Raw genomic sequence first — 23,925 nt, 5'->3', positions numbered from 1 at the left:
CAGATACGATCCAGCGGGGAATACTGGGCTGACAGAATCCCTTCCTCCCTTTAAGACATTATGGCATATTAATGCATCATCCCATGGGGCTCTGGGGCAGAGTACGGATTTCATCCAGACCATTGGGAGCATCACTGCCCTGTGACCTGGAAGCATTTGGCGGACACACCACTGTGGAGCCACGCCTTGTCTTGTCTGCAATCTGTAACGTGGCCATTATGGAAAAGCCTCTCGTGGATCATCACCTTCATTCCAGTTAACGAACGCGAGGGGAGAACCGTCCGACCACTGCCAGCCCTGAGCCATGTCCAGCTGGTTTAATCCAATCCACACCTGGTCGGGATCATCGCCTTTGGGTGAACATGACGAGACGGAGAGAGAGACAAGAGACAAGAGTTAACATCCCCGGCCCACAGATGAATCCATCTGCTTTACAATTAACACTAATATGGGAACACTGCAGTGCATAGCCCATTAGAGAAAGATGATTTAATATATCTACCGGCAAAGATTGATGATAATTAAGAAGAAGAAGAAGAAGAAGAACAAGAACAAGAACAAGAACAAGAAGAACAAACAAACAAATAAATAAATAATGTGATCTGGCAACAACATGCTGCCATAAAAGCATAACCCACACGCTCTGCAAATTTCTAATGACTAATTTCAGTCAAAGATGAATCCTTCACCCTGGTGAGGGTTATTTGTTTTCAGCAGGCAACCGCTGCCGCCCACTCGAGACAACCAGGCCTGCCTTACAGCTAGCAGCAGTGCAGCAGCCTGTTTTCTCTCAGATAAACTCCTAGACGTACGTAGATGGAAATGTCACTGATTGGACACTACACCCCAGAGATTTAAGTGTTTGAAAAGCACTGATGGCCATACCGGAGGTGAGAGCACAAACAGTGTAACAGAGACAAGCAGGTGGAATAGGAAGGAAACTTCAGAAGCACAAAGCAAAGCCACCTCCTCCCACAATCCTACTCGCGAATGTAATATTGTTGAGAAACGAAATGGATGAACTGAATAGCTGCGTTTGCTTCCCTAAGGAATACCGGGATGCGTGTGTTTCACGTTTTACTGACACACGGCTCTCGGAGGAAATACCAAACGAAATTCTGCAATTTAATGGATTTCATGGACCAATGTGAGCAGACTATCAGAGGTGGGGTGCGTTCTCATATAAATGAAAGATGGCGTTCATCTACTCCTATTAAGGATAAAGTCTGTTCAGGGGATAGTGAACTGTTGACTATTTCTTTGTGCCCATTCTATTTACCATGAGAATTTAGCCAGGTAATTATGACAGCTACATATATTGAGGAGCTATTACACTGAAGGTAGTGCATATTGACTTTTCCTTCCTGGCAGGGTGTGGGGGGCTGACCGAGAAAAGGAAGAACCATGTGCGGAAGGTAGTTGGTTTGGGATCCAGGCACTGTTGGCAGCAGTGCCTAGGAATGCACCCATTGTATGAGACCAAGTCCAGGAGCAAGGCACAGAAGAAAATGAACGACCCCATTCACAACCTCACAAACGGCTTTCAGCTGCTACCTTCTGGTAGGAGATGCAAGGCCCAAAAGCTTAATACCAACAGAGCCAGGGACAGCTATATATCAACAAATATCCAGCTGATGAAATCAAAATGAAATGAATCCCCCCCCATACACACATAAACACACATCCATCACCGCCCATCTACACCGACACACATGCACACGTGCACACACATACACATATGTGCATTCTCCTCTGTTTTGGTGGCTGGACTGCATGACCTTCTTTTTTCTTTTTCTTTTTAAAGAAAAAAAAAAAGATTTTATTGGATTGCTTCTTTTTACTCCAGAATACATTAGTAAATAATAATCTGTTTATTACTACTGTATTATCGAGTTATGTGTATGTTGGCAGCACAAAAAACTTCCTTCTCTATGGATAATAAAGAATCTGAATCTAAGCCATGTAGTGCTACTTCCCAGGCCTGTAGCCCTTTATATTATTTATGCGACCTGCGTCGATAAGGATGGCGGTAAGAAAACGGCTGGCCTTCCCTCACCGTTTGAGACGAGGTCCAGCTCCGCCGCGCTGGTGATGCTGAGCAGGTCACCGCCCTGACTGTGACAGGAAGCCCGGGCCTCCTGCCAGGACACCGCCGACTGCCTGTTGTGCTGGTAGCAGTATCCAGAGCTGGATTTGTTCCACAAGCGCTCGCAGCCTTCCTCTGCAACGAGACAAAGACGCGGCTAACAATGACGGCGCAGGCCGGGCCTGCCGGCCCTCCACATGCATTAGCAGCGCCGCGCCCTCAGCCTGGTTTTAGTGGGACAGCTCAGTCTGAGAGTCAGGCTGCACGCTCAACAGTACCACATAAGCTGGCACCTCCACTGTGCTTTTACACTTCATTACAACTAAACTCAGCTCTGGTAAAACTCCACCAAACTGTCACTTTCTTTGAACCAGGTACTGAAAGAATGGAGAACAAATACAGTGTAAATAAAGTGTATAATGAACTACAGTATACTAATGTCCCAGCTCCTGAGAGAACGGAAGCTTGAGAACATTAATCGAACAGAAAGCAACAAACCCCTCAGGGTGCAGTAATAAAACCACTCCCCCAACAAGGTTACAATGTTACAGAGACAGAATGCGACGTACCGTATTTCAAGCAGTACCCCAACTTGCGGTCTGCGTCAAAATCTGGGGTCGTGGAACACCAGGTGTAGCCGGAATCATCGGGGATGCACCCATGGTACCAGGTATCATTGTAGCGGAAGGGGAATTCACAGGGTGCTCCCAGGGAATTTCCGTCACTGGTGAACACGACTAGAAACAGGAAAGCAAAACGGAACGATTCCCATAAGGGTTTTCTTTCAACTGAATACAAATGACAGGGATATTTAGACCTCTAGGTTCGTCCTGAAGCAGCGTTGCTAATAGAGTGGCAGCCTGCCATCTTGTAATACACCCACTGTGGGGGGTGGGGTGGAGAGTTAGGGTTTCTCCTTGCATGTGTTGCCCTCTTTAGGTTGTACACGATCTTTTTATTCTTTTAAATAATAAAAATGAGTTTAAAAAAACACTTAAAATGTTAAATACACTAAAATGTGAAAGTAAAATGTGTGGCTGTACTAAGTTAAAAAAATTACTTATTTATTTTACTGGTTTGATTTCCGTATTTAAAATGTATGGGATGCAACCAGGAGTTAAGAAACCCCATTTATCTCATGACAGGGGAACCTGAACGTTCTTGTGCATATCAAGCTGTATTTCCAGTCAGGCCAAAAAACAAGTTTGTGCCTAAAACCTCATGCTAAGTACTAATGCTTCATGTTTCTTGTTTACTTGTGAGGCCATGAAGGTTCCAAAATCACTCTAAGTCCTTTTAAATGCATTTGCTTCATACTCCATTAAAATATGGCCATTAATCTGCATATTTCACAAAAAGGTTATCCGTGAAAACTCTACCCACCACCATGAGTCCCCTTTATGCTGACTGGTACAGTGAGGACCAAAACGATATGAAGGGCCAAAAACATGGGCTTCAGTCACCAAGAATGCATAAGAGAGGCATTACCAACGTCTGGAAATGGCTGTTGAAAAGCAAGAAATTTTGGCACGCACTACGTTGCCCAGCATTGGTATGCTATGCCAAAGTCTGGATTGCAATGTTCTCCATGTTCAGAAACACAACATGGCCTCTGTACTTACATTAACATACTACACAGATAGAATGAATTGTTCAGCTTGTAGTACACTAAGAAATATGAGAAAAAATAACATAGACCCAGTACAGGGCAAAAATTTAACTGAAATGGAATTTGTACCATCTGCTTCAAGCTGAAATAGAAAAGTGAAAGTAAAAATCCAGAGCAAGAGATGGGTCACTTTCTGATAATGACATTTAATAATCCCCATAAACCTACTGTTTAGTGAGCTAGTGCTAAGGGTTGCTGCTATTCAGTATGGGGAAAAAATAGCTGATACTGACTCAGACAACAGACTTTTTTAGTAAATTAGCAGTCTTGAGTGAAATGACCTGTGTGCAAACTAAGAAACCCTGATATGGAAATGGTAACCGCAGTCGACAGCACAATGTCACTGGGAGCAAAACATAGATAATGCGACTCCTTGAGCTCATCTCCTGCTGCTATTATGATACAAATAATGTGATATCGTGCAACATGCTGTGGTTGATATTTTCAATGGCAATCTATTTAAAAAGCAATCGAGTATACAGAAAAGGAAGCATATGACCACAAACATGTTTGAGGCATAGCAGAAGAGTCTAAGCCAGAAGCGCACGCTCACCTTGGTAAGGGTACTGACAGATGCTTTCGGAAGTGTTGTCCCTCACCCATCGATCCTGCAAGCTGTTCCGTGCCCCGAGCTTGCCTTCGGTCACAGAGAGGTACTTCCTGGACCATACGTAGAGGGCCTGTTCGTCACAGTGCCAGGACAGGGTCCCGTCCGATGAGCTGCAGTCGAGCAGGGCCAGGCTCTTGTTCTGGACCCTCAGACCCAAGCACTGGGCCGTGACCACGTGGAACAGCCGGTGTCCCGAGCCCCACTTCCACTGCTCCTCTGGGGCGCCACTACATTCCAACAACTGCAAACCCTGGAGGTCTGCCCATAGGCACCGTCCTGAGTCTGCATGCCGAATATTGAAGATGCCTTCGCCTAAGCAACAACAGAAAAGAATCACAGCTCATTTGTCTAGTGACTGTTGCTTGCTTCAGTTTTGTTTGGGCCAAATCTTGATTTGAATGATGACTGCTGGAAGACAGCTTTGCTTGCAGCTACAGGTTAGCCATTTAAGGCCAGGACAAAACACCCCTGGGCAGGGACAATGACATCTAATCAGGCTGTGCTCACCATGAGTGTTGCTTACCACAGCCTTCAGCAACAACGGGTTTTCAATTAAGCATATTTTAAATGGAGTGAAGCAACAACAGTCAAGCAACTGTTTTCATTCCTGGGTATCACGTCATCACAGTACACGAAGGACAAGGTAGCTCTAGTAAAAGTACAACAAGAAACTGGTTCCAGGTATGAAATATGCTAAATGTATATGGACATAAGCATGAAGAAACTGGGGGAAATTGTTTGGCATTTTTATGTGACGAATTAGAGAAATTGTTCACTTTCTGGAGTTTTTAAATGTGATTTCAGTTTTACTATGTTTTCGATTGGCCCAGACAGTTTTTCTGTGAGATGAAGGATTTTTTGATTGTCACAACCCGGCTCAGGAGTCACATACAGAAGTTTCTCACAACCTGCAGGCATCACAATACCTGGTCAGAGCTCTACAGGCCTCCCATTTTAGGAGCATCTGCTTCTGAAAATGCATATGTGCTTAACTGAAAAAAGAATTTAGGAACGCATCTACTAATTGGGATACATTAGTGTACTCCTAAATTTTTAAACCCGAACAGCACATGTGCACAATGTTAGTGTAGACCCCTCCTGGTATGGGGACATCAATGGGTTAGTGGTTTAAAGCAAGAAAATGCACTTCAAGTACCTCCAAAGCAGCCGGTGCAAGAGACGTTATGGTAGCATGCGCACCTGATTTTTAAAATTTCAATTACATTACATTTAATCTCATCTTGGAACCATTTCCTAAGACATGTCAGGCTGAGGCAGCTTCCCTCAAGGAAAGAAGTGTCATGGCTTCCTGTATAGACAGTAGTGCACGTGGGAGTAATAAAACAACGTGTTACTGCTTGTGTAATTCCATCTTGTAGTGAAAAAATGACAAAGACGATCTGTGTCACTTTCACCAACTACCTGGGCTTAAATAATAATGTTTAGCAAGGTAGCATAAACTCTCTTCTGTTTCATATGTGGACATAATCATTGCTTCAGTTTCAATTCGTAAGCAGCCTGGCTACAAAGCAAGGCTGGCTTGTACTAATTCACCCAGCATTGGCAGTGCTATGCAAAGCCTGAAATAAAATATTGTGCAATACTGTCCAGAGCAAAGAAGTCCCCTGTAATTACATTAATATGCATTTATTAGGCTATACAGAATGAATTGTGTAGTTTTGTAGTACACAAAAAAATATGACAAGGCCCAAATGAGATATGGTATATTTAAGGCCAACTGCAATGAATTGTGCAGTCTGCTGCAACCAGGTCAAATATGAAACTGAAAGTAAAAATACAGTGTAAAAGCTGAGTCACTTAGTGTTTTTTTTTTTTTTTTAATTTTAATAGATAATTATTTCCATATGCTGGTTAGGGTTGCTGTTGTTCAGTTTGGGAAAATAATAGTTGGTACTGATTCTGACAACAGTATTCTTTTTGGTAAAATTCTGGTAAATGGTAGGCTATGTAAACACACCAGTTCACCTTCCCTCTTTGACCATTGGCCAGGCCAGTTTCACCTTTACCAAGTCTCTCTGGTGCTTATCATAGGAAGAGAACAGCCTGCTCCACTTATAAACCCAGAAGGAAAGCTTTTAATACATTTAGTGTTAAGAATATTATCAAATTAATCTCTTAATTTTTATAGCCTTGGGAACGACAACATTACCATACAAACTGCTCTGAGTTACATGATGTGTGTTTTCTTGCTTTAAGCCACAAACCCATTGACGCCCCTATATTATAAAGCCGCTGTAAAGCCAGCAGGTCATCATAGGCAAGTGTACCTATTAAGCCTGTGTACCTATTAAGCCAATTACCATTTTTGAAGTCAAATAAAAAAATAAAACGACATCTCCTGTTTTTAAATGTCTATCAATTCATAAATTATTCACTTAAATACTAGTTATTATTCCAGTCAATCAGACAATGTGCAAGTACTTCCATGTGACCATGCTGCTGTAATGACCCTGAGAAGAATGTACTTTTTGGGGTATTTCATATCATTTCTATAGCAAGTACTCATAATGCATGCAAAATTCTGAGATTCATGTTTGATGTGTAGTAATGATGACAAATTATTTGGCTATTAATCATTATTCATCGCCAGATTGAAAGATGGGATTTTTTAGCACTAGGGATCCTAGCTGCCTCATGCCATAGCCAATACACTCACTGTGATGCTTTGTGTACTGCAACAATATAAAAGATATTAAGCATTGATAACCTTCAGAGCATAAAAAAAGTATATTTCAGAGTATCTTGTGTTATTCCACTGTTAAATCAAGCTAGCATGGCTTTTCATGCTTATAGTATTTGCAAATGTTTCATTAATTTGAATTAATTTTTCTGCCCATGGAAGATAAAGTAATAAAGTTATATTTTTCAATTTGATTTTGACCAATACATATTTTGCGCTGTAATGTAGTCAATGGTGCATATTTACACCAGATAAATGGTTTATAATTATTTTTAAGTAGGATTTGATTATTCATTTATCTTTTTTTATCCAAAATCCACTGTTGCTCCAAGCCCAATATGCCTCTATGAAGCCCAGTTCGTATTGAAACAAATGGTAATCGTGTTTTGATAAAGTTAAACGTAACCCTTGTGTTCTGTTTACTTATTAGCACTATGAAGCTGTGAGTCTGCGTTAAAATATACCTAGAACATTTTGGGATTTTAAAGTAATATGGAAATCAGATTTATGCAAACATGCCCTATATATTGTCTTTATCTCCATTACAAACAATACAAACAACATACATGGTTAATGGTCACCATTAACCTCTGTTAGGTCACATTTAACAATGAAATTGTCATTCGCTTGTGATAAAGATGTGATTTATATTTAAAAAATCCACCACTGTGAAAAATTCAAATCAAACAAGGTTTCCATGCATGCACTAGATTATTGATATTACTGTTTTGAACTGACATTCTCAATTATTTTTATCTTTATCTTATTATATTTAAAGAAACCATCCATTTGGCCTTTAATAAGACGACAACCAGGACAGCAGTCATCTGAAGCTGGACACAGGGTAAGCTGAGTTCAAATGGCTATGATCCTTTAACCATTCGAAAAGCTATCATCACCATTACATTATAGGCATTTGGCAGACGCTCTTATCCAGAGCGACGTACAACAAAGTGTATAAGCATGTGCAAAATGTGCAATCCTAAAGCGTATCCCTTTTTCCACATTTAACGTTATAACTGCACTCTCTTTCATTTCGAAGCTTTGCTAAAATTAGCCAACTGGCAGGTGCCTGTGTTGTGAAGGATCCACCCCTTGCGTTAGAACTATCTGTGAATCGAACGGTACTCCACAGCAGAGTTGGTTTCAAACCCTATTCCTGGTTGGTTCCCAACCCTCCCGTCCTGTAGGTTTCCTTTTCAACCCTAATTTCGCACACCTAATTATTTTAATTAGCAGCTAAACACGATTTTAACAACCAGGTGTGCTTTGTTATGGTTAAAGTGATAAAATACAGGATGACTGCGGTAGATCTCTAGAAACAGGGCTGGGAACCATTGTTGGGCTTTCTGGTACTTTCACAGTAGCTAACAAGTAAGCTAGCTAATGCAAGCTACCGGAGTCCAACGGTACCTAGCTCGTAGGCTACCCAAGCTATTTTTGTTTTAGTTGTGACCAATACCGTGAGTGAAATTAAATACGATTTTATATTTAGCTTGCTAGCGTTATAGAAATATTTGTATCCATCTAGCTAACTTTCGTTGTCAACAGATACTGCAACAAGCTTACTTTGTCAGCCTGCTACATCGTTAGCGGATTATACTTTCATTTTCAACAACAAAAAGCATTTGTTACGTTTGAATCTAATAGCCTATACGCCCCTTGTCTATTTTTGACAGTATGGTCGGCAGCGTATCTGCATGATTTAGTTACTGGCACGTTCAGAACATGCGAACAGCTACGAGTTGGAGAAGAGAATTCATTTCTTACCATTGTTCAGAGTGGGTGCGCAACTTCCAAAGTGAATAGCCTGTTGTCCAACAAGCAGGAATACACAAACGTAAACTATCGCTCTTGTACCCCCATCCATTTTGAGAGCGCAGTAGGCTATGCTTAGGTCGATCGCATAATTCACTTCTACAGTAATACGCGCTCTAACTGCTAGACAGGAGTGACGTTAGCAAACTGTCAATTCATACCAATATTTCTTCAAGTCTCCTCCCATCAACTTACTGTCAATGTCATCTGTTTCACTTCGTTTATACTTCGTTGTCAGTTGCCAAATACGCAACTCAAACCAACATGAGAAAATTACATGGAATACCACATCTCGCTATAGCCTAGTTGGTCAGCGCTGCACTGTAGTCTTCTGAGTAACTTTACACCGTACCGTGCTAACACGCAATCGAAAGTGAGGAAATTATGCCATTTAATGGCCATGTCTTTATCCCATCGATGAGGTGGAACATGCTGGAATTTAAAAAGGAACTATATTTACAGCATGGAGGTTAATCAAATAAACTCTCAGAGAATAGCCGTCTATGATTTAAGGAATGTTTAATATATATATATATATATATATATATATATATATATATGCATGAATAGCACCTTTCTAGTTGTATGACTCCGCCTCCGCTCCTATATCTTTTGATTTTACTTGTGGGAACTGATTAATTTTTTTCTTCTCGCGGTCTCGCTATGTAGGTTTTTGCGTCTGATCAACATGCGCGATTCCCATAAGAAATCGATATGAGTGACCAGCTTTATACATTCATTGTTTTGTTTGTTTGTGTGTGCATGCACATTTTATAGGCCTAGTTTAATTCCACAAAACCAGGGAGAAAGGGAGTCATCACAAGATACACTCCCTTTGCCAAACTGCAGAGGGTAACAGTAAAAGAGTTTTGAAATCATCTTATCATTTAAGTTTTTTTAGAGCATCTATGTTGCATGACCTTTTTCAAGTTATCTATGGTCATCTAGTTAGCCTGGTCATAAACAGTTATGGCAGCCTGTAAGGCAAGTAATGTTGAGTATGTGGTAAGCAATTATCATTTATGATTATAACCAAAAGTTAATATAAGCTGATTGTTTATGTTGTTATTTATTTGACTTCTGTGCATCTCTTGGGATAACTATTTAGCCAGATTAGGTGTAGTAAAAGCTCATTTCAGCATTTTACCCAAAATAGCTGATGTGACATGTAACTTCTTAGCCCTTATCACCCACTTGGTCACTTGGTCTGCTCAGCATGAGTACCATCTGAAAGAACTGGCTGAATGGGTTCATACTAGAAGATGACCAAAAGTGGCAGTTGTGAAGTGGGAAGTCAACAAAACTGGCACTCTAGCCAGCTCCTGTGCTGCTGCAAGCCCAGTGAAAGAGGTCAGCCATTTTTCCAGAGAGGAAAAATGAATTGGATTTGCTTGCCCAAACAGTGACACAATAAAATGTGCACATGGACGACCTTGCTGATAAGATTGTGGTCTTGTGCCATACCCCAGGAAAATTCCACTGGTGGGACATAGGCCTGTTCTGGCAGATGGCTGATATAGCTGTCAACAATTGATGGCTACTCTACTGTTGTGATGCCAAAGCCCTGCATGTTTCAAGACTCAAAAAGCTGAAGACATTCAGGCTGGAGGTTATTTATGGTGGCAAAGTGAAGAAGGCAAGGCATTCAAAGGGAAATAGGGATGATGCACAGTAGTAGCTGTGTGCACATCCAACCAGTTATTTGGCCAGGTGCAAGATAAAAGTACATGTGAAGATTGAAGGAAAATGGATATCCGCACACTGGATTACAGCTCCCAACAGGGTCTTCGTCAGGCAAATGACTCACACGACAGGTAAAAATGTATATATAGGCAGTAAGCCAGTGACATCACACTGACATCACTGTCAGCCAATTAAGTAGGCTATAGCACATTGGCCAAATAGGGATGATGCGCCAGACAATTATTCAGAAGCCAACTGTGCCGAGGCCTGTTGATGACATTCGCTTTGTCAGGATTGACCACTTCCTGGATTCCACAGCGAAGGAGAGATGCAGGCTGTGCCTGGATGGATAAATGACATTAAGTTGTCATATGTGGCGTCCATCTTTGCATTGTCACTGGGAAAAGCCCTCACAACTGTTTTCATAAATTTCATTTGAAGTAAGAGAACAAAAGGGAGAAAGATGCGGGAATCCAAGTTTGCTGTTTAATGGTTACTTTTTATGAATGCTGGTTTTGATTTTATGAACATTTACTAAAAAAATAGATGGAAAAATATAAAAAGATTATTTTTATTTAGAAAACAAAGATGGATAAGTGTGGTGAATGCATTCATGCCATGATGAAATATGTCAAGTTCTGTTTCCTATTTTAAACATGAAACATGAAACGACTAAGTGATGTTAAAATAAAAATGTGAAAAATATATTCAGAGATTTCACAGCTTGACATGCTAATGTATTCTAATTGATGATTATTTAAGGGGGTCATGGGTGGTTCGTTGGTGCATACTTGATGCCAAGGGTGGGGGTATATTTTTAACCAATCTATTTATAAACAGGTGAATGCACTTAAAATATGTTGCAATGGGATGAGAAAATATATCATTATAATTTTCGTTCACTTTCTTCATAAAAGACACCATTAGAAAAATTATTTTGTACCGTAATGAGGCTGCGAGTCATGGAAGCTTGTAAAATTCTAAATACAGTAAGCTTAATTTATTTTCTTTGTATGTTTGATATTTAAGGTCAAATGAGCTAAAATAAAATACATATTTTATTTGTGTGCCTATTTAAGGGTTAAACCAACAATAATCTATATGAACGAAGGCAAATTTATTCTAGGACTAATATGAAAATTAAACATGCATGGGGACACATAAATAACTGACTATTTAAAATGCAGAATTTAACTTTATTTTAGAAAAACTGTGATAAACCTAGCACCATGGCTAGAAAAAACATTATGTCTAAATTGATATTACAAGAAGAATCTGACCATATTTTAATTACACCCATTTTACAAAAAATGGATAAACATGTTTGGTTATACTGTAAACAGTGCTCAATGTTTCTATATAAATCTTAATTTTACAACTTTAAATACATTAAGGAATGTTATGACAAAAATGCAAAGAACACAGTGCCTCATGGCTTAGTACTCAAAACAACAAATATTCCCCTGCTGTCAACTGGAAATATATTCAAACAAGACCTGAAATTACATAATGTTCAATCTTAATTTAGCTTTATTTTTACAGACATTTTTTTCACATTTCATGCATAGAACAATAACTTAGTCATGATTCAGCACAAATCCCCTGCATATGACAAGAAGAACAACTTCATTTTTGAATCTCATTGATTCCTTCAGTTTGTAATTGCAAACAGTGTAAATTCAAATGCTGAAACAGATGTTTCATATCTTCATATGTGCTTCAGACAACAGAGGGATTATTTTCCCTCATTAAGAGTTTATATGCAATTTTGCACTATTGTCAAAAATGACACAGATCCCTGATTTGAAAATCATATGCTAACTGAGCATACATTTTGTTAGGTCATTCAGACATTCCACTCAGCAAATATGTCTGCAATTCATAACGCAAAATCTACTCCCCAGTGTTCGTCTCAAGGTCTGTGATAAGAACATTTCCCTCTTGGTCTGTGGTCTGTGAGTTCTCTTGTCTGTAATAAGCATTTCCTAAGGATGACAGAATTCTGAAATGCACTGCATTTCTCTTGTACACGACCCAAAGTGAGACTACAAGCACCCCAAATATCAAAATAGCCACCAGGACTGCGACTGGAACAACTCCTTGATGCAACTCTGAAAGAGAAATTGCAGAAAAAGTAACTTCTATAGAGTGACAATCATGGAATTTAAAATAAATAATATATACTAAATAATAATGTATACTAAATAATATATACCCTGGAACTAAAATAGAGTACCTACCGAACAGGCAACTACAGTACCACTTCTGAAGTCTTTATTTTTAGAATATGGTCTGACAATATGCAACATACAACTAAAGTTTATGAACCAGAATTGGAAGACAAATGGTGGAAAGTGATGCTCCATTAATCCAAATCTCAGTAAAAGTACAGGAAAGCATTGTCAGACATGATTTCATTCTGCTAAATGGTGACTCCATATAACAATCCACCAGTAAAAACTGAATGAGCACGAAAACATCCCCGCACCACTTTACAATTTATATTGTAAAGGAGCAGGATCTGAAAAAATAGAACATTTAAGTAGTTTTTCACCTTGTGTATTTTATACACAATCATCAGGATGTTTTATTAGAATGAACAGGACAGAATGAATGTCTCTGAATAATTATCAATTGTCTCTTACCGTTCAGTGGTTCAACCTCTACATCGGTATTTGTGTCTGTAATCAAGACATGGAAAGATTTAGTAGTAAAGATTTAGACTGCTCTTCTGAAACCAATGAAACAATGCTGCTGATGGTTAAAGTGAATCTGGTATTTTACTGGTCATACCTGAGCGTAATTTGCAGATGAATCCCAGTTTGTCACTGCAACCTGACAAATGCCAGACACTGTCAGACAGCCTCATGGAGACGCAAGTGTCAAGGGCAAGAGTGTCCATGTTAGGAGCTTTGAATTGCCAGTTTGAATACTTGATCGGAGAGCCATCAACCCATGCAAGGGCATCATCTACGGAGGGAGTATAAACAGTGAGAGAGAAAATAGCATTTTCATTAAGGCTGGGAAAGATACAAATAGAGTAGCATTTGCAAAGCCTAATAGTCTGGTTATGTTTGGCATATGAAAAATGAGATCCAAATAGCTAGGTTTGTTTTGGATCTCATTTTGTTTGGAGCTACTGATATTTGTCTAGATCAGGGGTGTGAAACTAAAGTCCTAGAAGGCTACAAGTGTATGCTGGTTTTTGTACTTTCAATCCAATCCAATTAAAGGCATACTATGCAGGATTTTTTAAAGTCTTGCTGTGGTCCTGTGTTTGCAATCAAAGAAGTGTACTCTTCCTTCTTCAACCCCGCCCACTCACCACATTAGGCTACCCTACCGAGTCAATGACATTCATATTCAGTAGAAACTACCGGTAAATTTCTCCTATTGATTACTTGGACCAGACTTTACATTGTCCAGTTGGGACCGTGAACTGTACAAATAATTTGAAAACCAGACGTTCAAAAAACGTACGTCTGGCAACCCTAGCTGGATAGCTTAACATCGCTTACAGGTCCAACAGAAAACAAACCAAGTCCGCTTCGCTTTTCATCCCCTTGTCAAACTTCAGTTGACGCCAGTGAGGAAAAGCAAGGTGAACTCTTGTTCTTGAACGAGCCCTATCAGCTTGTCGTCTTGCTTCCCTGTATCTGGGCCATTGCAGCAGGTAGCTAGCAATAAACATTCTGAATCTGATCCCAAACCACAGGCTCTGCAGCCACACCCACCCCTCCCCACAGAAAAGAGTGCCATGCCCAGAAACATCCCAAACACATTTCAGAGTAACAAATACAGGTGAAGGTGCATGAATTTGGAAAAGTGCGTAAAGCCAGAGATTGCCAGTGTATCATAGATATGCCTTAGCATGGTTATTTTATAATATTTTCAAGGTAAACATTCTGCATAGCATGCCTTTAAGGCTTTTAGAACAAGGTGTGTGGATTCTTTAGCCTGTCAACAATTTAATATTTTTTCCCTGAAACTTGATTTATTTTCCTACAATGACCCCAACAATACAAGAATTGAATATCCCAATTTTGTATTTTTTTTAATTATTGCTACATATATTGGGAACAAAACTGGATATTGGGCCATCACAAACTCGCACCCTGGTGGCCGTGGCAGCCATTTTTCAAAATGGCCGCCAGCGGTTGGTTAAACTTTCCTATCCCATTGGACCCACATGCAATAACGGACATAATCTAGATCCTAGTAACCCTGAGAACCAAATAAAATACTCACTCACAATTCTATGGACTTTTCCAAAGTTATTGTTCATTTCATTATATTATAATTTTATTATATAGTGCCGTGAATCAGCTAAAACATGATATTACCATTACAATGCAGGCAGTCAAGTCACAAAAATAAGACTTTTCAATAAACCACAAAATTAGTGCTTACGTGACTTGTGTCTGTAAGCTTACAGAAACATTTTCCCACACAGGCCTGTACTCCAGTGTTAGTTACTAGATTTTGAGGTTAATAAAACACTGGGGAACGATTTGATGTGTCCTGCGTTTAACATTATAATTCCAGAACAATTTAAAGATGATGTCCTGTTTCGGACGCCAATGTCACATCCATAACGTTCTAGAGGAAACATTTCTGTAAATCAGGCATTATAAATAATATCATACTGAAACTTCCTATGCAAACTAACTTTTATTAAGGTGATATATTATCTATAATTGGTCTCTTTGATCGTATTTTTTGTATTCTATTTAAACGCTACGGACGTGACTGCTACGGACGTTACATAACTTGGGACAATTTATTCTCCAGTCTCCACTGTCTGAAGCATCGCGACCACCGCATCAAAACGAGTGGTTGGCTCCTCGTTTCATTGCTATTTAGAAGAACTAGCGATTTCTTCCTTACAAAAACCCGTTAATAGTAAAACTAAACCTGTGCTGTCTGGCTAGCTAGTTAACCCAATTGTCGGAGGATACCGAGCCTCCTAACATGAGAAAAGTGGCCGTGAACGTTGCTGCTGCGATTCTACCTACGCTGGGCTAGCACTACATACCGCTGCTGCTAGCTGTCACCGTACGTTTATAAACTTGCGCCGCCCGGTGTGTGTTTACTTCCTAGCTTAACTTTTTTAGGGGCAGGGCTTACGTCTCCCAATACATTGGTCGCCTCTCTGTTTAAGGCAGCTGCCAAACCTGAGGTGATTAACGACTTGACCTGTCACCAGCCCACAACAAAAACGGTATGTTTTAATAAAATAAGAAAAATAATATAAACACATCTGAAAGTGAATGGTTTCACCTTAGCATTACTTGCAATGGCAGGTATAGCCTATTATATAGCGTATAGGCGAAGATGCTAGCTAACAACACAAAACTTAAACATTAATGGATATAAGTTACCTTCAGTTAGCTAGAAAAAAAGTTAAATAAATGGATTTATGTCACTTTACAGTATTTATAGAAATTATTTTAAAATGCAGTTTAATAACAGGAATATGAGCTGTCAATGAAACAGCTTATATTGTTTTGTTTTTTTTCAGTAACTACAGTCAATCTTGATGGCTATGACCCAAACTGGACTTGTAGGCCCAGCCTAAAGAAAAATATATTAAACAGATAGGCAGTAATTCAGTAAAACTATAGCCTACTTAAAGTATGAAAAGAAAACATAAAAGTAACCATTAATAAAAATAATGAGAGCAGTTAATAATAATAATAATAATAATAATACATTACATTACAGGCATTTAGCAGACGCTCTTATCCAGAGCGACTTACACAACTTTTTTACAAAGCATTTTTACATTGCATCCATTTATACAGCTGGATATATGCTGAAGCAATGCAGGTTAAGTACCTTGCTCAAGGGTACAACGGCAGTGTCCTTACCCGGGAATCGAACCTGCGACCTTTCGTTTACAAGTCTAGTTCCTTACCCACTGTGCTACACTCCGTCCTAATAAATAAATAAAATAATAAAAGTTTTAATTCCATTTCAGCAATGGCTAAAACAGCTGCTGAACGGCAAAAGGCACAAGAGGAAAATAAGAATTATAATATAAATACATCTGTCCTTGCATTGACAGCAGGTGGAAATACCATTTCTCAGAGCCTGTTCTGGCTGAGTGAAGGCCATAAAAAGTGACTTAAAAAGCATGAAGTTATTTCACATGGCAGAAGTACGGAGACAAAATGGTCATTCCAAGAAGCCGGCTATATTGGCTCTGTTCACTAAAAAGAGACATTCGTTTGGGTCTTTGTTCAATTATACGTTTGTTCCAAGAAATGCGGTTTTCAAGGGAATTCAATTGTTCTAAAATTTGTTATTTATGTGTTGTTCTATATTCTAATTGAATATGTTTAAATTAAGTTAAAATCTACTTTTATTTGAAATAAATACATCAAACAAAATCTTCCTTGGACCTTACATACTGTATTGTAATTAAAAATAAAAACTAAAAGAAATGTACTTTGATGATATCTTTAGTCTATTTCAGACACAGACTATGTAAAAAAGGTTTCTGCTAAAAGACACAGGGTGTCCAACACACTGGACATCTTCTAATGCACAGCCTGCAAACAAGATAAACTGGGCACTGTGTGTCATCTGCCAACAAGACCATAATGTGACGCTGACCGACCCAATGCTGACGAAGAGGAAAGAAGCTGGGAGCGCATACACGTCGTTAGCTGAAAGTCTCCTGAAAATGAATGAACTGGATGAACTACCCAAAAATATACAGATAGAGAAACTAGATGAAGGTGAGGGGCTTGAAGCTGCTCTGGTTGTCAACAAAGCTCGGTGGCATCAATCGTGCAGGCTGGCATTCAACAAGACAAAGGTTCAGCGGGCCGAGAAGAGAGCTCTGAAGAAATCTAGCAGTACAGGCAACAATGACACCATTGCAGGCCCAAGTAAACGCACCAGGGGACGTACTTCTAGCACTGAGAAACCAGCACAGGAAACACTCTGTTTTTTCTGTTGCAAGTCAGCTGGCACTGATAGTTTACATGAGGCAGCAACATTTCAGCTAGACAACCGAGTTCGGACATGTGCAGGGCTCTTAGAGGACACAGAACTGCTGGCTCGACTTAGTGCAGGTGATTGCACTTGAATCCAAATATCACAATAAATGCTTGGTGGGCCTCTACAACCGTGCCAGAAAACACAAAAAGAAATGCGGGGGACCGACGAGGAAAAAGTGATATCAGGAATTGCTTTTACTTAAGTTGTCATGTACATTGAGGAAGCTCGCTTTGATGACAGCACTGCACCAGTCTTCAAGCTGGCTGATCTGGCTCATCTGTACAGGTTGAGGATGGAGCAACTTGGCATTAAGCTCAATGCTAGAGTGAACACTACAAGATTTAAGGAAAGACTCTTGGCTCAGATCCCAGACCTGCAAGCTCAGACCCAGGGGCGGAATGTCCTTCTTGCATTCTCTGATGACATTGGTGCAGCCCTGACCAAGGCATGTGAATGGGACAGTGACAGTGATGCCGTGCACCTAGGCCATGCTGTGCAAATTGTGCGTCGCTACATGTTTGATGAGCAGAAACCCTTCACTGGGCTCCAAGAAGGCTGCCAAAGAGACTCTGTGCCGAACCTACTGCTGGCGCTGGTAAACATGGTCCTTGAAGGTCCAAGCATCAGAGACCAGAGTGAATATCCAGTGACATCAGCAGCCCTAACCATCGCACAACTGCTGAACTTTAACAGTGTCAAGCACAGGCGGCTTGGAAGACCCACAACATCTGCCAACATCAGACACAGCACTGCTCAGGAAACACCTGTACCAATGTATATAGGTCTGATGGTCCATGCCCAAAACAGGAAGAGGGAACTTGTGGCTAGCATTCGGAACTGGCAAGAGCTTTCGCTACCTGGCAGCCCACCAAATAGCTTCCTGCCTCGGACCAGAGATGTCATGTGCCCTTCCAATGTTCCATGCTTTGACAGGCTGTGACACTGTATCCAGCTTTACTGGACATGGAAAGAAGGCAGCATGGTCAACATGGAAGTCACTGCTGGAACTGACAGATGCACTATTGATGCTGGCAAATGGACCAAACGAGATCCCAGATGATGCAATGAACTTTATTGAGAGGTTTGTCATACTTCTTTTTGACAGAACCAGCACCTGCACCAAGGTGGACCATGCAAGAAGGAAGCTCTTTCCTCGGAAAAACTTGGCGCAGCAAATCCCGCCTACCCAAGCTGCTCTGGTGGAGCACGTCAAGAGAGCAGTCTACCAGGGTGGTCACATCTGGGGGAAGACACCGCTACCAGACCCTGTGCTGCCATCACCAACTGACTGGGGGTGGGTGAAGACAGAAGGATTGTATGAGCCCCACTGGACGACCTTGCCACGAGCATCAAAATCTGCCACGAGCTGATCTCTTGTGGCTGCAAGAGTGGTTGCAGAAAGCGCTGCAGGTGCAAGAAGGCTGTGCTTCAGTGCACAGGCCTCTGCTTCTGTGAGGGAGAATGTTCCAGCTGACTCTAAGATCTCTTGTTTACTTCAGTACATTCACTGAACATTGTTACATGGTCTATGTTAATATGAAACTGTACTCGCTACTACTAGGGTTTAATCCAGTTATCACTATAGCATGTAGAGACAATCTCAATCTCACCATTTTGTTGCATTTTCTTTCATTTATTATTGCCTTACATTGTAATAAAACATATTTTTCACTTTAGCTTGTATGTCAATAATATTTGTGGTGCTGAAAACCTGGAAACAGCAGCTTGGGGGTGGCCAAAGTGTGCCAGTAACCGCTGGCGGCCATTTTGAAAAATGGCTGCCATGGTCATCAGAATGCCAATCTGCAATGGCCCAACATCCAGATTTCTAATATATACTATATATGTCAATGTGCTTTATCACAAATGACAATAGGTTAGCTATGCGCCCTATAGCAATAAATTATGTTATTACACAGATCAAATGATAACTATAGACTTATTGAAAGCCTTACTGTCAGTGTCATATATAATTCCAAGCCACATCATCTGGTGTGGAAATCCATATGACTTCAGTTCCTCTAGGACAAAGCGGTTCTCATCCTCAGTTTTAATGGTCATCAGGTCAGAGGCATTTGCTGAAAGACAATTAAGAGAAATGCAGATCTGCAAATACAGACATTTATGAAAACAAGCATGAAAGCTCTTAGTAGTTTTGTTTTCAGTTAAAGGAGAATTGTACCAATAATCAATTTAGTATGTTGTCACTTCTTATTGTAGCATGAATGTAACAGTATATACATATATTTACAGACTGCATTATTCAAGCTAGAATTAACAAATAAATTTTTCTGAGCAACTTATCCCCACAAAGCATATCTTTCTCACAGAAACATGCATTGCAGTCTGGGAAAAATAAGCATTGGGCAGAATAATGAATCCCTCTCTATCTTGTGTATAATGTAATTACTGATGTCATCTCAATGTAAATTTCTTACAATTACATTGTACTAGCTATCTGAATCTGTTGTAGAGAAGGTAAATATATGACACATTTCTGCGTTTCAATTTCCACCTCTTTTATGAGAATAGTACTTATTAACACATTTCTTTTTTAAATCAGGAAGTTTATTATATGATATGTATTCACCATTTATGCCACCCTTTAAACGAAAGTTTGCAAATTCATAATCCACACACATGCTTCTAAGGTCTTCTGAGAAAAAGTGCCTTTGTTTGAACATATATTTAGTTGTGGACCACAAATCTGAATTAATTTTATACCATGACACTGCTTTAATTGCAAGTATTCAAATGGTATGAAGTGGAGGAGGGCTTGGCTTAGCATTAGCTCTGGTGTGAATTAGACAGCCTGCCCTTGTAATGAGCTAGATCCTATTGCAGATTTTCAGTGAAGGCCAGATATAGTGAGCCTATATAACATTTTCCCTACTAACACCTGCCCTTCACAAAAATGACTATTAAAAACACTACATTTTTAAATCCAAGTCTGTCCATTAGAGGGAGCCCTCGCAACACAGTTTAGGCAAAGATAACAGACTCCACGAATGCAGAGCCTCAAGGCCTTCAAGATGCATGATTTGCAAAAAGTAGATATGCTCTGTTTAAACTGGCTTGTGTACGGTCGATCAAACTGTTGGCTCTACCTTTGTTTTTGCAGTGCTCTCTCGCATCCTCCATGCCCAGCCTCTGTACGATGGGCTCAAAGCTGTAACAGCTGCTTTCAAACTTCACCCAAGTTTGCGGACACAGCACCTCATGTGAGAACGCAAAGCTCTCTGTATAAAAGCAACAGAGAAAGAAAAATGGAATAATTTTTAATGCCTCGGTAAACCATTAAAATGTGTATTACCATAGTATCCAAACATGACTTCACACAAATTAAGATTATTTTACCCATGAGGTACTGGGAAAACAGTTATCATGATTAAAGAGCTGTGTGGAGTATAGCTCTGGTTTCAAGCACAATAATTGCAAAAGCAATCCCAGTGAAGAGTACAAAAGGAGGAAAAAGCCATTAATTTAGCCTTAGTGTTATTTTGCTATTTTGGCAACCACAAGTACAACCTAAAGTGCAGCAATGCAGAGCATGCGTTTAAATTGTTACATTTCTGATAAGGGTAGATTATGCACCCTAGTGGTACAGTAATTTTACAACAACCAATCTTAGGTATTCATCTGAAGAGTACCCCTGGTGGTAAAAAGAGGAACTGGTATTTCTCTTGGGGTTAAAGCACCGTTTGGCCTGTGAAATGTGCACGGAGTGGCGCTGCGGCAGCGCCGGACTCACGGCGGGGAGGGGGGACGTGACACACGGCGCCCTGCAGCGGCCTCTCGCAGTCGGCCCTCCTCCACCCGCCGCGCGGGTCCATGTACACGCAGTCCCCTGCGTCGTCGCCGTCGTCCCCGGAGTCCCAGTGCGTGAACACCGCGTCGCTGCCGTCGGACCACTGGTAGTTTATCCCGTCCTGTGGGGACGGACGGCTCAGTCACGGGTCGAGCTCGACGGGCACAGAGGAGCACGCATCACAGCAAGCAGTTACACTACAGGAATGGCAGACTACCAGCAAAATGTACACGGTAAAACGATGAGTGTTAAATCAACTCTTACGGGGTACACACTGGACTCATATGTACTCTGTTAGAGTTGAATTAACACTGGCCCTTTTAATGTGTGGCCTTTGGTTTACCTCATGCCAGAGGACAGCCTGTCTCAAAACTACCAGTGGAGTAATCACCATTCTGTCAACGCGGAGTGTTTCGTTTGTTTGTGAGGGTTAGAATCCCTGGGTTCGAATATGAATCATTTGATACAGCTCGGGTAATAGGCCAGGATGAAACAGGCGCGAGATAATCACACATCTGGCAGGAGGTCCATGGCAAATCGATGGACCTTCATTTTAGTGAGGCAAGATGATGGACCGATTTCTTTACAATGACAGTAATGTAAGGGGCGATGCTCTTCATTTCACTGTTGAATTAACACAATCTATATTGTAGAAGAAGCCACAGGGGCACAGGCAGTTTTGTGCTAGGCACAGAATGGATATTGACCGTGTCCCAGTCTAATTTACCAAAATGGGAGCGTGTTCGACATTATGTGCAGATTCAAATTTTTTTACACTCCAAATAGCAGTCCATTAGTATGGGAGGACGTACACGGGAGCATGCACACCCACTGAAAGGCACATAGCCAGCTGCTGCTCCTTTTAACTTCCGTTAACCACGCCCTGGAGAAACCGGCACACCCATCATAGGTAGACAGCAGATGCCTGACCGCCCAGGTAAGTCAATATTGAGCAGTTAGGTTGGGGGGAGGGGGGGCGTGACACTACGGCTAATTACATGTCACCCTGTGCGACAGGATTTCATTTGAACTGTGCAGCTGTTTCACCGGACTAAGAGCAAGTGCCTCAGCTGGATGAGCCAATCAGGAGCCTGAATGTGAGATGATTTTATTTTTTTTTTGGTGCAATTTGCATGGCCAATCACACCACAGTCATCATTCTGCTTAAGGAAAGGGAGACGGGAAAAAAGTAACCAAAAACCCAAGGAAAGCCTTGAGAAGGAACAGACTCTCTGTCCTTGGGATAGCTTTGAGTAAAGTGGGAAGGAAGACACACAAAGCTGTTGAAAACAATATGAAAGATACCGACAAGAAAGGAAAGACATAATGTTTGTTGCAAACAAGAGGTACAAACAGGCAAATGTTCCTCCCATGCAATACATCTCAGTTCACACACAGGCAAGCGCTCAGTGTCTCCTCAGTTAACATTACTCTGGACTCCGACTATGTTTCCTATCTGAAGTTGCAGTGCAGAGTACGTTCAGGGTAAACTAGACACAAACAGGGGATTCATGCTACAGGGAAGTGTGACCTCAGCATGCTGTTAAGACTAAAAAAAAACATGGTGAAGCTTTTTACTTGGATAAATGTACGCGGAATACATACGTCTTGACTATACAGTCCAATCCAGTGGGGGAATGCCAATCTATTCACAAGGACAGTTAGGAATGCTTGGTGGAAGTGGTCTGTAACGCTCACTAGCTCAGTCTCATTCTCTAAGCACCTATTCAGCGCCTCGTACCAGCTCATGTTGCCATGGACAACCCTGTAGCTGCGGTTCTTGTACTCAATAGTATCAGGGAGAGGATGGAAATAGGATTGGGATGGGGGTTTAGATGGGTCTGTGGCGAAAGAGAGAGAGAGAAAGAAAGGGAGAGAGAGAGAGACATAATTTAGAAGGAGAGACACAAATCAGACGATCACAGAATCATGGCAGCACATACAGATGCTCCACTCAAAGGTCTTGAAGGGCCACCGAGTCCAGCTTTTTATTTCCTTGACCCCAAATTAGTTTATGAGCGTTAATATTTCATTGGACCCAATCAACCCGTTGATTTGAAAAAAGCTTACAGAGCTGTGGATAGGCTACCACTGTCCTAGAGTACCCCAGAGGTTTAAAAGGGTTACATTCTATTTGAGCAGAGCTTGATTGTAAATGATCATTAACGAACATTAGTTTGAGTCAAATGAACCCATTTTAAGCTTTTAGAAAAAGAGGAATGACATTTTTGAGAGATGTATTTCATAACCAATGACTAAACCAGTGTAAATTTGGTTCTTGTTTTGTGTTACTATTTCATCATCTGTATTTGAGAATGTCAGATCAAGGCAATAAATATCAATAATCTACTGCATGAAAAACTTTTTCATGTTTCATTTTAATTTCTTATATAAACATGATTTGTGCCCCCTACTAGAAATCACATCTTTACAAAAATGAATGACCCTTTTAAATGTGATCTAATAGAGGTAAACCATCTATTATACGTATATATTGTTTATATTGTTTGGAATTTAGATAAAAAATTATAGATTTTTGCAT

The 23,925-nt window shown here is 40.5% G+C and overlaps 2 protein-coding genes across 2 annotated transcripts in view; both read right to left on the bottom strand.

The window, feature by feature from the left end:
• The window catches only part of ly75 (lymphocyte antigen 75), a 40,965-nt gene extending 31,742 nt beyond the window's left edge, over nucleotides 1-9,223 (bottom strand). Inside the window, exons 1-5 of the mRNA XM_064327405.1 lie at nucleotides 8,837-9,223; nucleotides 4,309-4,677; nucleotides 2,656-2,823; nucleotides 2,057-2,221; nucleotides 246-350 (exon numbers count right to left, since the gene is read on the bottom strand). Coding sequence (XP_064183475.1) covers nucleotides 246-350; nucleotides 2,057-2,221; nucleotides 2,656-2,823; nucleotides 4,309-4,677; nucleotides 8,837-8,936 — 907 coding nt within the window. The 5' untranslated portion in view covers nucleotides 8,937-9,223. The remainder of the gene's footprint in view (nucleotides 1-245; nucleotides 351-2,056; nucleotides 2,222-2,655; nucleotides 2,824-4,308; nucleotides 4,678-8,836) is intronic.
• A 2,851-nt stretch (nucleotides 9,224-12,074) lies between these two features.
• Nucleotides 12,075-23,925, bottom strand: part of pla2r1 (phospholipase A2 receptor 1) — a 47,977-nt gene continuing 36,126 nt past the window's right edge. Inside the window, exons 24-30 of the mRNA XM_064327404.1 lie at nucleotides 22,989-23,224; nucleotides 21,327-21,504; nucleotides 20,683-20,814; nucleotides 19,531-19,653; nucleotides 13,361-13,537; nucleotides 13,213-13,248; nucleotides 12,075-12,678 (exon numbers count right to left, since the gene is read on the bottom strand). Of these exons, the coding sequence (XP_064183474.1) occupies nucleotides 12,461-12,678; nucleotides 13,213-13,248; nucleotides 13,361-13,537; nucleotides 19,531-19,653; nucleotides 20,683-20,814; nucleotides 21,327-21,504; nucleotides 22,989-23,224 (1,100 nt within the window). The 3' untranslated portion in view covers nucleotides 12,075-12,460. The remainder of the gene's footprint in view (nucleotides 12,679-13,212; nucleotides 13,249-13,360; nucleotides 13,538-19,530; nucleotides 19,654-20,682; nucleotides 20,815-21,326; nucleotides 21,505-22,988; nucleotides 23,225-23,925) is intronic.

The sequence above is a fragment of the Anguilla rostrata genome, chromosome 3, assembly GCF_018555375.3.
Source record: "Anguilla rostrata isolate EN2019 chromosome 3, ASM1855537v3, whole genome shotgun sequence".
NCBI classification, from domain to species: domain Eukaryota; kingdom Metazoa; phylum Chordata; class Actinopteri; order Anguilliformes; family Anguillidae; genus Anguilla; species Anguilla rostrata.
This window is presented reverse-complemented; position numbering and strand designations above follow the sequence as displayed.